Below are 15382 nucleotides of genomic sequence, written 5' to 3' on the forward strand. Positions count from 1 at the left end.
TGCCCCATAGTTCCCCCTCCCCAACCCGCCTCCCCAATAGCTCTATGACTCCCTTATGTTCCTCATAGCTTCCCAGCAGCCCCAGTCCCCAAAATCCCCATTGTCCCCCCAAACCCCCATGGCGCCCCGCCCACTTGGCTCAAGACCCGCCCCTCTCCCTGCCCTCAAAAGCCACGCCCATCCATACTAGCGTCTCATTGGTTCGCTCCTATAAACCCCGCCCTATTATGGGCCACACCTCCATCATTACTCCCGCCCCCTTCCTCCGCCTCAGCCAATCGCGTCTCTTCCTCCGCCCTTCCCTCCCTCCCCATTGGCCGCTCGCCGCCAGCCCCGCCCAATGGCTGCGGCCGGAGCGCGGCCGTAGGTGAGGGGATGGGGGCGCTTAATGGCGGCTGAGGGGGGTCCGGGGGAGCAAAGGGAGTTCCAGGGGCAGCGGGGACGGGGCCAGGGCCTCACTCTCGGCATCTCACCCGCCTGTGGGTGCGTGGGGCCCATTACCGTGGTCGTGAGGGGTTGGGGTCTGAGAGCTTGGCGAGGCTTGGAGGGTTTGGGGTCTGGGCTGGGGTCTGGGGAACTGCGAGTTGAGGGGTCCTGGAGCGGTCGGGGTCATGAGGGGCTCGGGGCCTGGGGTCATGAGGGGCTTGGGGCTGGGTTTTCTGGGGGTCCTGGGGAGAGGTCTGGGTCCTGGGGGGTTATGGTTGGTGCCTTGTGGTTCTTTATGGAGTCTGGGTCTTGGGGGGCTTGTGACCCGGGGATGGGTGACCTGGGAGCGCCTGGGGCAGATAGGAACTGACAGCTTGGGCTTGGACCTGGCCTGGGAGCGGGGGAGTTCGGGGGGTCTGGGGTTTGGGAGCTTAGAGGAATAGGTGTAGGACCTGGGTGATCCTGAGGGGATTTGGGAGCTTCAGGCCAGGGCTTGCCTCTGGGTCTGGGGCCTTGGGGCCATGGGGGAGTCTGAGCTCCAGGGGTTTGAGTGCCGGGGCTCAGGGTGCTGTGCCGGGTCTGCCTCCCGAGCCGCTGTTCCTGCCCTGAGCCCGGCGGTTTCCATGGGAGCTCTTTGTTTCCCCAGGCTGTGGAGCCCGAGGCATTGCCAAGGGCTGTGGTTGGAGCCCTGAGAGGGGAAGCCAGGGCATGCCAGGGGAGAGGATTTAGGGAGCAAGCCTGGTTAATAAATGTAAAGAAAATAAAGTGATCTGGTCTTTTCCTGAGTCAGCACTGAGGCTGGCAGAATGCAGAGGGGAAAAGGTGGGAATGTGTGCTGCTCTGAGCTAGGGAGGGGGCCCAGCTCTTCCTGTGCCCCCTGAGAGGGCACAGACACTTCTGAATGAACCCTTGGCAGGGACTGGGAGCTTGGCATCTGCTCTGGTGCTCTTCAGCATCCCAGCCTGATGTATGATGTGGAGTGACCTCCATCCTGCACGGATGGGGCTGTTCTGGGCCCGTGTGATCCTGGGGCAGCCATGGGCAGTGTGGAGTGAAGGAGCCTGGGATGGGAGCAGGGCTTTTCCCTCCCTTTAGTCCTCTGCTGGAATCCTGGCCCATAAATGTGACAGAAGCTCGTGGACAGCCATAGGGTTGGGTGAAAGCAGTGGGGAGTTCACCTGGAGCCTCTCCAGGGCTGTGCTTGGGTTATTTGCCACGTGGCCATTTGGAGGAAGGTGTTTTGTCCTGTTGGGCAGCAGTTCCAGCTCCGTGTGCTGGTTTTCACCAGAGTGCCTGGATCTGAGGCTGGATGCTCCATGCTCTGTCTGCACTGTGCTTCCAGGGCTCCTTCCTCCTGCTCCAGCATGAAGAGCACCCGGAGCTGCTGCTCTGCCCAGGGCTCTGAGGTGGCAGAGCTGGTGCTGACGGGGCTGCCGGTGCCGGTGTCGCGGCGCCCCGGCAGCGCCTCCCCTGCCAAGCTGATGGCGCGCTCCGTGTCCGTGGCTGCCGACAGCAAGGCCAAGAGGAACGCCCCGGTGAGCCCCTGAACTTCCCCCTCCTGTGCCAGGCCAGGGGGCACGTGCCTGGCTTATGCCATGGCTCCAGGCATGCCCACGTCCCTCGGCTGTGGTTCTGCCAGCACCAGCCTGGCTTTGCTCTGGCACCACCCTCAGTGATCGCTGCTCGTGGCTCTCTGCTTGGTGCAGAAGGAGGGAGCATCAGCATTCCATCTTTTCCCATCTTGCCCTTCACCTCCCTGCACCAATTTCCACCTGGAAACTCCTGATTCTGGTGTCTCCTGCCATCTCCTGTTCCTGTTGCACCGGGGGCTCCTGAGTGGGGGTTCCACAGAGGGGTTGAGCCCCAGGTGCTTGCTGGGTTCTGTCAGGATCCAGCAGACAGTCTGTGCTCCATGCTGAGTAATCCCTTGGCAGCATTCCCACGCCCTTGTTCCCTGGAGCTTCGTGCTAAGGAACGTGTTCCTGCTGGCTCAGCAGCGTCCCGAGCGAGGTGTCCCATTGCCTGCTACCTTCAAGAGAGCTTGGCAGCCCCTGGTGGTGGTGGGAACTCCATGTCCCACTGGGTGAAAAGGATGGGGGAGGCTTGCCTGTGCTCCTCCTGGGTGTGCCTCTGCTGGATTTATCCCTGCTCTCTGCAGGAAGAGTGTGGATCCCGGGCCATGAACAGACCTGCGCAGGTCCAACAGCACACCCAGGTGAACCAGCGGTTGAACAGCTCACACAGGTACAGCTCCAGCCACAGACTGCTGTCCTTCTGTCCTGTGGTGGGTGGCACTGGGGGCACACCTGTGTCCAACCCCCCTGTGTGGGAACTGGAGTCTTTCCTAAGGACCCTGAGCTCTGTCGTGCATTACGGAGTTAAAACTGAAAACCAAGGTTCCGATGCTTTGGTTATTTTTTTGAAAAGGAATCCCTTGTTTAGGGTTTCATAGCATGGCCTGATCCTAAAGTCCCATGCAGGATCACCTTCCACAAGACCAGGTTGCTCCAAGCCCCATGCAGTCTGGCCTGGGACACTTCTCTCTCAGAGCAGTGCCCAGCTTCTGTGGGCAGCCTGTGCCAAGGCCTCACTACCATCACAGGGAAGAATTTCTATTTGGGGAAAGGGAGTGTATTTCTGTGGCTGTGACAAAAAACATTCCATTTGATTCCAACAGTCCTCATGGACCCTCCAGGCCATAACTGGGCTGTGTGAGGAGACAAAAGTTCTCTGTTCCCAGTGCCTTCTGAGTTGGGATTTTCCATTCTGCTGTTGGTCTGTGCCCATCCCTATCACCACACACCACCACAGTTCTACCATTTGTGTGAAAACGAGTCATTTGTGGATTTTGTGGCCATGTAACAATTCTCCAGCCCCTTTCTCCTCTGTGTCACACTGGAGTATCCAAATGCCCTGCATACCCAGAGTGTGTCCTGTGGCTGTGAGTTATCCCAGAACCCTGTTCTCTCTCTCTGCCTCCCCTGGCTCTGGATAAAGCTCAGAGCAGACAGCAGACTTCCTGGCCTTCTTTGAGGGTGATCCAGGAGGAAGGAGGAAACTGGCAACTCTGAGCAAAACCTCCCCGGAAAAGAAAACCACATGGAATATCTTGGTGAGGATGGCAGGCTCTGGGAGTGGTGGGGCCAGCTTGGCTCTGTGCTGCTGCTGGTGTTTGAGGAGGTGGGTTTGGTGCCCTTATCCCTGCTGGCTCCATGGCAGGATGACCAGCCCCGAGCGTTCCCAGGCCCCTCTGGCTCCCACGGCCTCGAGCCACCCACAGGCATGAGGAGAAGGAGGCACAGTTGCTCCTGGCTGCCGAAACTTCACTGCCAACACAGGTAGGAGACACAGGATCCTGAGGGGGGAGGAGTGGGCAGAACTGCATGGAGAAAAACACCCAGAGAGGGGAAGGTGCGGTTCGTGACACTCCTGTGCTCTCCACACTAGGAGCAACAAGGGCGCAATGGGCAACTGCGTCACCACCATGGTGCACAACAACTACTCCACTGCTGAGAGGGCCCTTCTCCCAAGAGCTCCAACCAGGCTCCCCAGTTCCCTCAAGTGAGTGTGGGGGGATGTCCTGGCTCTGCAGCTGGGCTGGGCCCTGGAGCTGTGTGTGGCACAGGGCTGAGTGGTGTTCAACTTCTGTCCCAGCAATGGTCGTCAAAGCGACCTCCAACGAGGACGGGGAAGGCAGCAGCAGCTTTGTGAAGTCTCAGAAGAATTTCTCCAGCAACAACATCATGACCCACAACAACAACAGCAGCAGCAGCAGCAGCAGCAGGAGGAGGGAGGTGACCGAGGAGGAGGCTGAGAGGTGAGGGAAGGGCAGGAGGGCAGTGCCAGGAGGTGTGAGGAGCTCCAGGGAAGCTTGTTCTTATCCTGTGGGATTGCACACTGGGAAAAGGCCACTCTTGGTGCAGGGCCTGGTGCTGTGGGGAAGCCTCTGTGCTCTGCTGCAGCCAGGGCTGTGCTGAGCCTCCCTCCCTGTCCCCACAGGTTCATCCAGCAGGTGAACCTGGCTGCTGTCACCATCCAGCGCTGGTACCGGCGCCACTCGCAGCGGCACAGGACGGCGGCTGCGGCTCTGGGGCGCCTGATGGCTGCCAAGAGGGAGGTTGGTCCTGTCCCCTGCTCTGCAGCCCAGGCCACCCAACACCCATGTCCTGCTGGCCACGCAGTTGGGGTCCCTTTAATCCCCAGATCTGGGCTGTGGGAGTCAAGGGAGCTCTGGCTTTGCACCCAACCAGCCCCCATGGTCCAGAGAGCTGGGGAGGGTCCTGCTCCCTCAGAGCTGTGCTGACTGTGTCCAGGGATTAGCCTGGGCTGGGTTCCAGCAGCAGCTGAGGCCCAAGGGCTCAGCACCACACAGCTCCAGTTCCCCCAGTCCCCTGACTGGGAGCAGTCAGACACTGGCAATAGCAGCACAAGTCTCCCTGAATTGCCATTGTCAGGGCCACACTCGTGGCCAGAGAAGGGATGCCCCGTCTTGGCTCATCCTAATGAATCCCTAATGAGGTGGCTTGTTAGAGTGACAAGGTTTCACAGCTATTTGTGTTTCTTTGTGTTCAATTATTTATCCCAGTAATGAAAAGCTCCGTTGCTCTTGCGTGTGAGTCTATTTTTAAGCCTTGTCTCCTCGGTGGTTGCAGACCCAGATGATGATATAATAATAATAACAATAATAATTGCATCGAGGATCTGAAGAAAATGAGCTGCTCAAGGTGGAGCTCTGCCTCCTCACCTGCACAGAGGGGAGGATGGAAAGCCTGGATTTGGGGTGACCCAGGTGACACTTCTCAGTGGTGGAGAGCTCTCAGTAACACCTTTGACCCTCCTCTCTGGAAGGAAAGGCAGCAGCGGATGGAGGAGGGGAATATCCTGGATTTGCAGGAGAGGAAGGACGAGGAACGCCGGAAGATCCGAGAGGAGAAGGCGCGCCTGGCCCGGCACGCTGCCATCCAGGTAGGGCCAGGGCCAGGCCTGTGTGGCACCTTTTGTTGGCATCATCCAGAGAGGCAGCAGAGGCCACTCTGCATCTCCAGAGCCCGGGCATGGGGCAGGATCAGAGCCAGCCTTGCAAATGGATTGCTCCCTCTGGAGATGGAGGTGCCACGGAGCAGTTTCCTGCTGTGCTCCTGCCAAGCCTTGGCAGCTCGTTCTGAGCTTGTGAAGACAGTGCTGGTTTCTGGGTAGTTCTCAGGAAAATGGTGACCATGTTGAGACAGGGACTCCAAGCTCCATGAAATGGCCAAGGGTGTGCACACCCTGGGAATGGGATCCTCCTCAGGAGCAGGGTCCCTCCTGAGAGGGCCAAGTACCTCCCTGTCCCTTGGCAGGAAGCAGCACATCCATTGTCACCCTGCTCTTGCAGCTGGTAGTGCAGATGGGGTTGGCACAGGCTGCAGGAGTTGGCAGTGAAGCTGGAGATGTTTTAAACCCCAAATTTTCTTTGTCCTAATTGGAATCATATTCCATCGGGGAGGGGTTGGGGGAGTCACATCAGTGAGCAGCTGGAGGATGCAAAAACGCTGCCACAGCCTTGCAAAGACAGGTTTGTGCCTTCCCAAAACCTCAGGACATCGATGGCTGCTCTGTCCCCACAGGAGCTGCAGCAGAAAAGGGCCCAAAAGGCCTCGGAGACAAAACGCTCTCCAGAAGAGCTGGTGCTGGGGAAGGAGAGCAGGAGGGGGCCCAGGAAGAAGCCTGGTGCCAAACCTGCCTCAGCCAGGAATGTCAGCCCGGCCAGCAGCCTCACCAAAGCCAACAACACCGGTGAGTGAGGGGAAGGAGGGGTCCAGGAGCTGTTTGCTCTGAGGAGCTGCTTCCCAGGGCCTGGCTGGGGTGAGTGCCTGAGAACAGTCTGCTTCCTGCAGAGGCCAGTTCCCCCCTGGCAGCTGGGGAGCCTGAAGGAAGCAGCCTGGGAGCTCTTGGCTCCGTGCCCTCACAGGACCCTGGGGCAGAGGACAAACTGCAGGTGGGTCTGGCTGTGCCTTCTGGGGGCCCTGCTCTGCCAGGGTGACATCAGAGCCTTTGCTGGCTTCTGAGGAGACCCAGAAAACTCACTCATCTTCTCCCTTAGGATGTGAGCTCCAGGGAGATGGGTAATGAGGACCTGGAGACAGCAGTGGCTGCTGGCAGCAGGGCTCAGTCCAAGGTCACGCTCAATGAGCTGCTGGACACGCTCCGGCTGCTGGAGGAGGAGCCAGAGCTGCTGCCCCCACCCAAGCTCCTCAAGAAGGACAGATATGCCTGGATGGACAGGGTGAGCTGGGATGGACAGTGATGGCTGCCTGGTGAGAAACAGCTGGGCACTGCCAGGGAAGGTGGTGGAGGAGCTTGGAGTGAGTGATGGTGGAGTTTGGAGGAGGAGATGGAGGAGTTTGTAGGTGGTAAAGGAATTGTTTGGTGCTTTGAAGGCTTTGCAAGGAACAGTAAGCCATGCAATGGCTGGTGGTGGGACAGGGTTTAGCCCAGAGGATCAGGCTCTGGGCTGCAGTGATGGAGGAAAGGCAGCCCCTCTCCTCCCGAGCCTCCCCGGTGCTCATTCACCACGGTGAATTCCCAGCAGGAGCCCAGCTCCAACTCCCTGACTGCTGACAACTTGGAGAAGTTTGGGAAGCTGAACCACCCACCAGGGGTCCCTGAGGATGGGGCTCTGCTCTCAGAGGCCAAGCTCCAAAGCATCATCAGTTTCCTGGATGAGATGGAGAAGTCAGAGCAGGAGAGGCCCAGGTCTGCTGCCTCAGCCACGCAGCGGGAGGTGAGTCCATCTGTGGTGTGGGAATCCATTCCTGGTGGGAATCTTCCTCCTGTCCTCATTCCAGGTGTTTCCTTTTCATCATGTTTTTTCTGCTGTGGCAGGGCTTCCTTTTGGAAGAGGAGCTGGCTCACGTGGAGCAGGTGTCGGCTGTTGCCACGGAGGTGACAAGCTCCATGATGAGGCTGAAGCTGGAAGTGGAGGAGAAGAAGAGAGCCATCAGCCTGCTGCAGACTGCTCTGGTGTGTCAGCTTTACATGTGGCCTGTGAAGCACACGACCAGGACTATCCCTTGGTTTTACAGAATCATGATTTTTTTGGGTTGGAGGGGACCTTAAAGATCATCTAGCTGGGACCTGGGCTGAATTCCCTTCTCCTCTGTCCTGAGGGGCTGGGTGTTCCTGCTGACAGGGGTGGGACATGTGAGCACCAGGGCTTTGCTTCAGCTCTGTGCCTGGTTTTCCTGGCCTGATGGTGGTTTCCCTGTTGTGGCTGTTTGACCCCTGCTCCCCACAGACTCAGCAGCGGGAGCTGACTGACCGACACGTCAAACAGACTGAGAAGGAGCTCAGCCAGCAGCTCAGGCTGCAGAGGGAGCAGTATGAGGCAGCTATCCAGAGGCACCTGGCCTTCATTGACCAGGTAATCCCTCATCCCAGCTCCTGAAGGCAGAGCCTGAGCTGGCTGCACCTGCCTGATGCTGGTTCTTCACCCTGCCCAGCTCCTCGATGACAAGAAGGTGCTGAGTGAGAAGTGTGAGGCTGTGGTGGCAGAGCTGAAACAAGTGGACCAGAAGTATGGCCAGAAGATCACCCAGATGCAGGAGCAGCACGAGCTGGTGAGGGGACAGGGAAGATGGGGGCACACGTGTGCTGGTTTTGTTCAAATGGAATTTTTCCTTCTCCTGCCCTGTGCCAGGCCTGGCAGGAAGGCAGCACCATTGGGCACATTCCAGCTCTACCATCCCATTCTCTGCTTGTCCTTGACCTTGGAGCTGAGCTGATGCCTGGCCAGACTGTGGGGGTCCCCTGGTCTTGGTGTCTGGACGCTTGTGCTGTCTCCCTTGCCCCCATGGACTCTGCCCAGCTCTGCCCTGCCCGTGGCTCCCACAGACACAGCTGTGTGGATTTGTCTTTCCCCCACCATTCCCTTCTCTCTCCATGCCCTCCTTTCTTTCTCCCCAGGTCTGGCGCACTTTGGGCCCCTTTTGTGAGGTAAATGTGGTCTTTGCTCTCTTATGTGCCTTGCCCTCTGCTCTCATGCCCTGACCTGCTCTGGCCCTGCTCCAGCCCCTGCCAGAGGGTTTTCCAGAGGGAAGGCTGGAGAGGAAAGCACCATCACACAGGGACAGATGGGCTGCCCTGCATGCAGGGACCTTTGGCAGCCCCCAGTTCCCCTTCCCTGTCCTTTGGTGCTTTCATGTCTTGACAGCGAGCACTTTCCCAAGGGGATAGAGGAGAAGGCACTGGGAGAGTATGTGGTCACTTCTCTGGGCTGGAAGAACATACCTGGCCAGGGCTGTGCATGTATCCATGTGCAGCTCCACAGCTTCCTTCCCAACAGCCCAGCTCCCAGGGCTTTTCTCTCCCAGCTTCTCTGAAGTTTTCCCATTTGCTTCCAAACAGGAGATTAAGAAACTGAAGGAACTCATGAGTGCAACGGAGAAAGTCCGGCGGGAGAAGTGGATTGAGGAGAAAACCAAAAAGATCAAAGAAATCACGGTGAAAGGTACGAGCAGGTTCCCTCAGCAGCAGCTGGAGCCAGGGCAGTGCCAGGGTGCTCCAGGAGAGATCGGGACGAGCTCCTTGATGTGAGCAGCGTTTGCTCCCTGTTTCTGGTGGAGAAAGAAAACCCCTCTGTGCTCATCCCACCTTACGAGCCAGCCGAGGGCACTGGGGTGGGTTCCAGGCTGAGCTGTGCCCGTCCTTGCCGCTGCCCCAGGGCTGGAGCCGGAGATCCAGAAGCTGTTGGCCAAGCACCGCGAGGACATCCGCCAGCTGAAGCTGCTGCACGAGGCCGAGCTGCTGCAGTCGGACGAGCGGGCGGCGCAGCGCTACGGGCGGCAGGCGCAGGAGCTGCGCGGGCTGCTCGACAGGGAGAGGGAGGAGCAGAGCCAGCGCCTCCGCCAGAGGTGGGGCTGTCACTGCGGGCTCGGGGCTGACGGGGGGTCCCAATGGCTGCAGCCCGTTTCTCTCCGTGGCCTGGTTTGGAGGACTGTCTGCCAGTAAAGGCAGGAGTTTCTCTTTGAAATGGAGAATGTAAACCCCCCCTCCCTCCAAATTATTATGATTTTGAAATTAAGGGGCTCTCAGGCAAAGATATGGGAATTAGGAATAACAGTTCTTTACTAGGAAAATAAAATTAAAATACAGTAGTACAAAGAACAATCCAAACTCTGACAAGAGTCAGAATCCAAGCTGACACCCATCAGTCAGTCAGGGTGGTGGCACAGTCCCATTCCATGGTGGCTGCATCCTCCTGCAGTGGCAGATGTGGCTCAGCTGGAGCAGTGCTCCTGGAGAAGGTGCAGTTTCCTCTGAAGGTGCAGGGATGATGTGGAAAGGTCTGGCTTTTCCTCTAGTATCCAGTGGAAAGAAAGTAATTTGCTGTCCAAAATCTCAGTTTTTCTCTGGGTAGGAAAGGCTTGGCTCCTCCCCCTGGGTGGAGCATCTCCCAGTGGGATGATGGAATTTTATCAGCCATGCACTGGGACTCACTGGCCATTAACAGGAGATATCTCCTGGAGGGAGGATGGGCTGTGGGAAGATAAAGATGATTACCCAGCTGGTTTAAAGATGGCCCATTAGCAGAGAATGTGTGCCAGGAGATCAGGGTCACTGCCACACCCAGTTTTAAACAATGGCCCATTAACAGGAGATATCTCCCACAGAGGTAAGTGTCACTGCCACACCCAGTTTAAAACAATGGCCCATTAACAGGAGATATCTCCCACAGAGGTAAGAATCTCTGCCACACCCAGTTTAAAACAATGGCCCATTAACAGGTGATACCTCCTGGATGAAGGGTGGGTCATGGGAGAGATAAAGATGATTGCCCAGCTGGTTTAAAGCTGGCCCATTAGCAGATAGTATGTGCCAGGAGATAAGGATCACTAACCCACCCGGTTTTAACAGATGGTGATAGAATACACATTTTCTGGCCACATCAACCCAACACACTCCACCGGCCTCAGGTGGGCGATGCTGCAGAGCTGGGAGCATCCTCTGGCATCGTGAAGGGCAGGGTGGAGAAGAGGCTGAGTGCTCAAGGCACAGCCCTGGAGTGAGTGTGTCCCACAGGTGTGAGCAGCAGCTGGAGCAGGAGGAGCAGGCACTGGAGCTGCAGCGGCGCCGGCTCTATGCCGAGGTGGCCGAGGAGAAGGAGAGGCTGAGCCAGCAAGCAGCCAGGTGAGCAGGCTGGGGGCCTGGGGCTGGGGGCAGCCCTGGGGACAGACTCCTGTGGGAAGAGGGGCTGGTGTGGATGCTGGAGCTGTGTCTGTGCAGGCAGCGAGCAGAGGCAGAGGAGCTGCGGCAGCAGCTGGAGGCCAACAGCTCAGCCCTCACCCGGGCACTGCGGGACAAGTACACCAAGGAGAAGGAGGAGCAGGAGAGGCAGCACCAGGTCTGGTTTCCCCTCACCTCCAGCTCTTTGGGGATCCCACAGGGGCTTCCCCAGCAGCTGCAGCCAGCACAGGAGGAGCCCAGGACTGAGCTGTTGTTTTCCCTTCTCCTCACAGGCAGAACTGAAAGTGCTGAAGGACCAGCTGGAGCTGGAAAAGCAGGCCTGGGAGGCCAACTATGTGAAGAAGGAGGTAATGGCAAGAGCTGTCCACCAAATGTGCCACCCCTGGGCTCTGAGAGGAGTTTGAGGCCACGTTTGCTGTCTCCATTCCAGGAAGCCTGGCTGCTGTCTCGGGAGCGGGAGCTGCGGGAGGAGATGAGGAAGGAGAGGGACAAAGAGATCGAGCTGGTGATCCAGCGCCTGGAGGCCGACACGTCCTTGGCCAAGGAGGAGTGCGAGAGGGCAGCGGAGAACAGGTGAGGGGGAAAGGGAGCAGGGAGGCCCCAGGTCCCCCAGGGGCTGGTCCCTTTTCCCTGTCCCCTGGGCACCTCTCCAGTGAGCTCTGGAGCAGTGTCAGTGCAGGAAGGAGCAGCTCACAGGGACAGAGTTTACCTCTTACCTGAGGAAACGCCCCTGGATCTCTTGTGGGGCAGCTCTGCCCTTGCTGCTGTGCCCTGGTCCCTCCTGCAGCAGGAATGGGGCTGGGATGAGCCAGGCAGCAGCAAGAGGAGCCAGGCTGCCTGTCCTTCGTGCCCTTAGGATCAAGAGGATCCGAGACAAGTACGAGGTGGAGCTGCAGGAGCTGGAGCGCTCGGAGCGGAAGCTGCAGGAGCGCTGCAACGAGCTCAAGGGGCGGCTGGCCGAGCTGGAGGGGGAGAGCATCCGCCTGCAGGGCCTGCTCAAGCACAAGGAGCAGGAGGTGGAGGAGATCAGGAAGGTGAGCGAGGAGCAGAGCCAGGGCCCTGCCTGGCCCGTGCCCAGCTGTCCAGGGGCACAGGGGCCTGACTGAGGTGATCTGGCAGGAATGTGCAGACAGGCTGGTGGGGACGGAGGAGGAGAACGCGCGGCTGAAGGCAGAGATGGCGGAGCTGAGGGCCAGGCAGCACCTGGAGCTGGACAGGCTGGTGCAGGAGAAGGACCGGGAGCTGGAGGAGGTGCACAGGAGGTGAGGGAGCCCAGGTGTGGTGCAGGAGCTCAGTGCTGCATCCTCAGGAGCAGCTATCCAGGTAAACCAGGCAGAGGAGTCTTGCCTGAGCTGGCTGCTGCTCAGCCACCCCGAATCCTCTGTCCCTTGTCACTGCTGGCCTGCTCTGTGCCATCCTGTCCCCAGGGCTGCCCCAGTGCCTGGCATGAATGTCAGGATGGGCCAGTGGAGCACAGCTCTGTCTGCCTTCCTCCCTGGCTGTACCCTGGCCAGGATCACTGTCATCTCCTAGGGGCTCTCTGTGGCTCACACATGATACCTGTGACTGCAGCCAGTTGATCTTCTCCAGAGGGGCAGGGCCCATGGTCAGGGCACAGCCACAGAGGTTGAGGGAGCTGGGACATCCCCAAAATGATAATTAAGAAGTAGGAAGCTAATGTGCCTTTGTTCCTGTAGACAAGTCCATCCACACTACACAGCACCCACCAATGTAATAAAGGTGCTGCCAATGGGTGATGGCACCTGGAGCCCAGCTTTGGCTGGGGGAGAGGGGCTGAGCTCCTGGGGCAGGGCCCAGCCCCGTGTTTGGCATTGGGTGCTCATTTCCCACATCCATGTCAGGGTGAAGGCAGCAGTGCTGAGGAAGGAGGAGAGCATGAGCAGCCTGAGGAAGCAGTACGAGGTGAGTGAGGGCTCCTCCATGCCCTGGCTGTGGCTGTGGCTGTGGCTGGGCTGTGGCTATGGCTGGGCTGTGGCTGTGGCTGGGCTGTGGCTGGGCTGTGGCTGTGGCTGGGCTGTGGCTGTGGCTGGGCTGTGGCTGGGCTGGGCTGGGCTGTGGCTGGGCTGTGGCTGTGGCTGTGGCTGTGGCTGGGCTGTGGCTGGGCTGTGGCTGTGGCTGTGGCTGTGGCTGTGGCTGGGCTGTGGCTGGGCTGGGCTGTGGCTGGGCTGTGGCTGAGCTGGGCTGGGCACTGTGAGCTCTCTCTGCCCTGTGCTCTGTGGCAGGCAGCTGTGCAGAGAGCCAACCTGCTGGAATCCCTGCTGGAGCAGCAGCGGCAGCTGGCCATGGAGTGACCATCCTGCAGGGCTGGGGCTGGGGCCAGGCTCTCCCCTGCCTCTTGTTCTCCACAGCCTGGTCCCAACATCATGGCCATGCTGGGACACTTGGTGGCCTTTAGATGTTTGGGAGTTTTGTTCTGATAATAAATCTCTGCTGGTTTCTAACAGCTGTTTCTGTATTTGTGCACAACACTGCCAAGGCATGAGTGGTTCCTTGAAGCCTGTGCCCACTTCCACCTTCCCAACCCCATTTCTGCATCCCAAGATCCTCCCTTTGCTCTGAGTGCTCAGCACCCCAGTCTATGCCTTGCTTCCTGTTCTAAACAGAAATATTCAGTAGGATGCAGGGAGGCAGAGCCAGAGCAGGATGTGATCCCACAGCTACCTGCAGATTCCTCAACACCCCCTGACAGGGCCGGGAAGTGCCTGGGCTGGGCCGGTGGCATCTGTTTCCTCTGGCCGGGAGTGTGCAGCCGCTCTGCTCCCTCCCCCGGCCGGCAGATGTTTTCTCAGCAGAGTCCCTGATGTTTCCCCATCCGTCCTGCCCCATGGCAGCACTGCCAGAGCCCCCTCGGTCACAAGGAGCTGCAGAGGGACCCTTTGTCACCCCAGGAAGCTGCACAAGGGGCTCGGCCATTTCCCATGGCCCAGATCCCTGCCCGTGCTCTGGCGCTCGATTTGGGAGTTGTGGGGCACGTTCCTCCAGCTCCGGGGCAGGGACACAGAGCGTGGCTGCTCCTGCAGAGCAGAACCGTGCCCGTGCTGGTCTCTGTTCCCCTCTCCCCGCTGTGCCAGGCTGGAGAGCTCATCCCGGTGAGCCGGGAAATGCCGGGCACGGCGCTTGTTTGGCTCTTGCTGCTTTTCCAAGGAGTTTCCTGAACGCTCCTTCCGATCCCCGCCCTGCACAGCCGCCCCAGCGGCTCCTGCCCCCGGCTCTGAGAAATCTGGCGTGGGAGAAGGGGGCTCAGCTCCCTCACTGTGCCGGTGCCCACCCCTGTGGCTCCGGTGTAGGACCCTGAACACCCACCCGCGGTCCCCGGGGTGTTCCCGGCCCTGCTGCCGCCGCTCCCGGGGCTCCGGCATCTTCCCGGCCCCTCCCCGGCATCGCCCGGGCTAATTTCTAGGCCAGTGCCCGGTTCAGGCGTGAATACATCAGCGCCGTTGCATAACGGGGATGCGGATTTTTACCGGCTGGCTGCCCGTGCCTGCGCCCCCCGCCCGCATCCCGGGGGTCCCGCGGGACCGCGTGGCAGGAGCGTGTCCCTGTCCCTGTCCCTGTCCCTGTCCCTGTCCCTGTCCCTGTCCCTGTCTGTCCCTGGCGAGCCGTGGCACGGCGGGCGCTCAGCCGGGCTGGCGGTGACCGTGCGGGCTCTGCCAAAGCTCCCCAGTGAAGGAGCCCCGGTCCCCGCGGCTGTCCCGGGATTAGGCGGATGAGCGGAGCCCGCTGGCCGCCGCGGGGCCGGGAAGGAGGTCAGGAACACCGGGGGCTTTTGGCAGCCGCCGCGCGGGAATCGCGGCTCAATCTGGTGTCTGCCCGGGAGGGGATTAGCTGCAGCCCCAGACAAATCAGCCGAGAAGCCGGAGCAAGTGGCAGGATCCGAGCAGGGTAATCTCCCCTTGGGAAGGATCTGTAATCTCCCCTGCTAATTGGAGCGGCGGCACTGCCCCGACCGGGAAGTGCCAGCCTGTGCCTTTGCCGGGGTTGGACCAGTCCCCAACCTCAGGGCTGCACCTGAGGGGCTCCCTGGGGCTTTGGGACTCGATTCTCCTTTGGGGTTTTTCCTTTTACAGCCACGTTGGAAATCTGGTGGGAAGCAGGACAAGCGGCAGGGGGCACAGGGCAGGTGATGGGTTTGAGTGACTGTGACAGACCCTCCTTCTGGATGTTCTGAGGCACAGAAAGGCTCATGGAGGAGCTCAGGCTGTCCCACGTGTCAGTCATGGCCATTTGCACATCCAGAAAGGACCAGGGACCCAGTGAGGGGGACACAATGGGAGCAATGGGGAGCCCATGGGCTGCACCCCAGCCTGGAGTCTCCAAAATGAGTGATGGGGCACCAGCAGTCACCTGCCCCCCTTGCAGAGGGACTGGGGGGTCCTGTGGGACACAGCTGCTCCAGAGAGAAATGTGGAGGCAAGGGAGAAGGGAGAAACTGGCTCCAATGTGTTTATTCTCCCAGCAGCCGGTAATTTTTCCAGGCCTGTATCTATTTGTGGCGACGTGACATGTGCAGCGTGGTGCTGTTCTGTGCAGGCTTGAAGGCTTGTAAAAAATTAATCGTGTACGCAAAATTTGGCTTTAAACATTCAAACTGGCAGTGGGGATGTGCGAGCCCCGTGCTCAGAGCTGGGGTGGGACAAAGGGGTCCCCTGGAATGGGATGGGACAGGATGGGACAGGATGGGATGGGACTGTCCTGCCATGGTCCTGAAGGA

General features: G+C 59.4%; 1 protein-coding gene across 1 annotated transcript; it reads left to right on the forward strand.

The window, feature by feature from the left end:
* The first annotated feature begins 382 nt into the window (after positions 1-382).
* Positions 383-13112, forward strand: CEP131 (centrosomal protein 131). Its single transcript, XM_079323539.1, is given in 28 exon segments — positions 383-483; positions 1769-1961; positions 2585-2670; positions 3424-3538; positions 3646-3764; positions 3874-3938; positions 3941-3991; positions 4081-4243; positions 4426-4543; positions 5275-5391; positions 6033-6201; positions 6303-6403; positions 6509-6691; positions 6995-7189; positions 7291-7428; positions 7703-7828; positions 7908-8024; positions 8371-8400; positions 8812-8914; positions 9128-9317; positions 10486-10593; positions 10690-10807; positions 10923-10997; positions 11081-11223; positions 11507-11696; positions 11698-11912; positions 12513-12573; positions 12894-13112. Coding segments are annotated over 28 exon segments (3453 nt in total). The 5' UTR covers positions 383-388; the 3' UTR covers positions 12963-13112.
* The last annotated feature ends 2270 nt before the right edge of the window (positions 13113-15382 follow it).

Source organism: Erithacus rubecula, assembly GCF_903797595.1.
Source record: "Erithacus rubecula genome assembly, chromosome: 20".
Taxonomy (NCBI): domain Eukaryota; kingdom Metazoa; phylum Chordata; class Aves; order Passeriformes; family Muscicapidae; genus Erithacus; species Erithacus rubecula.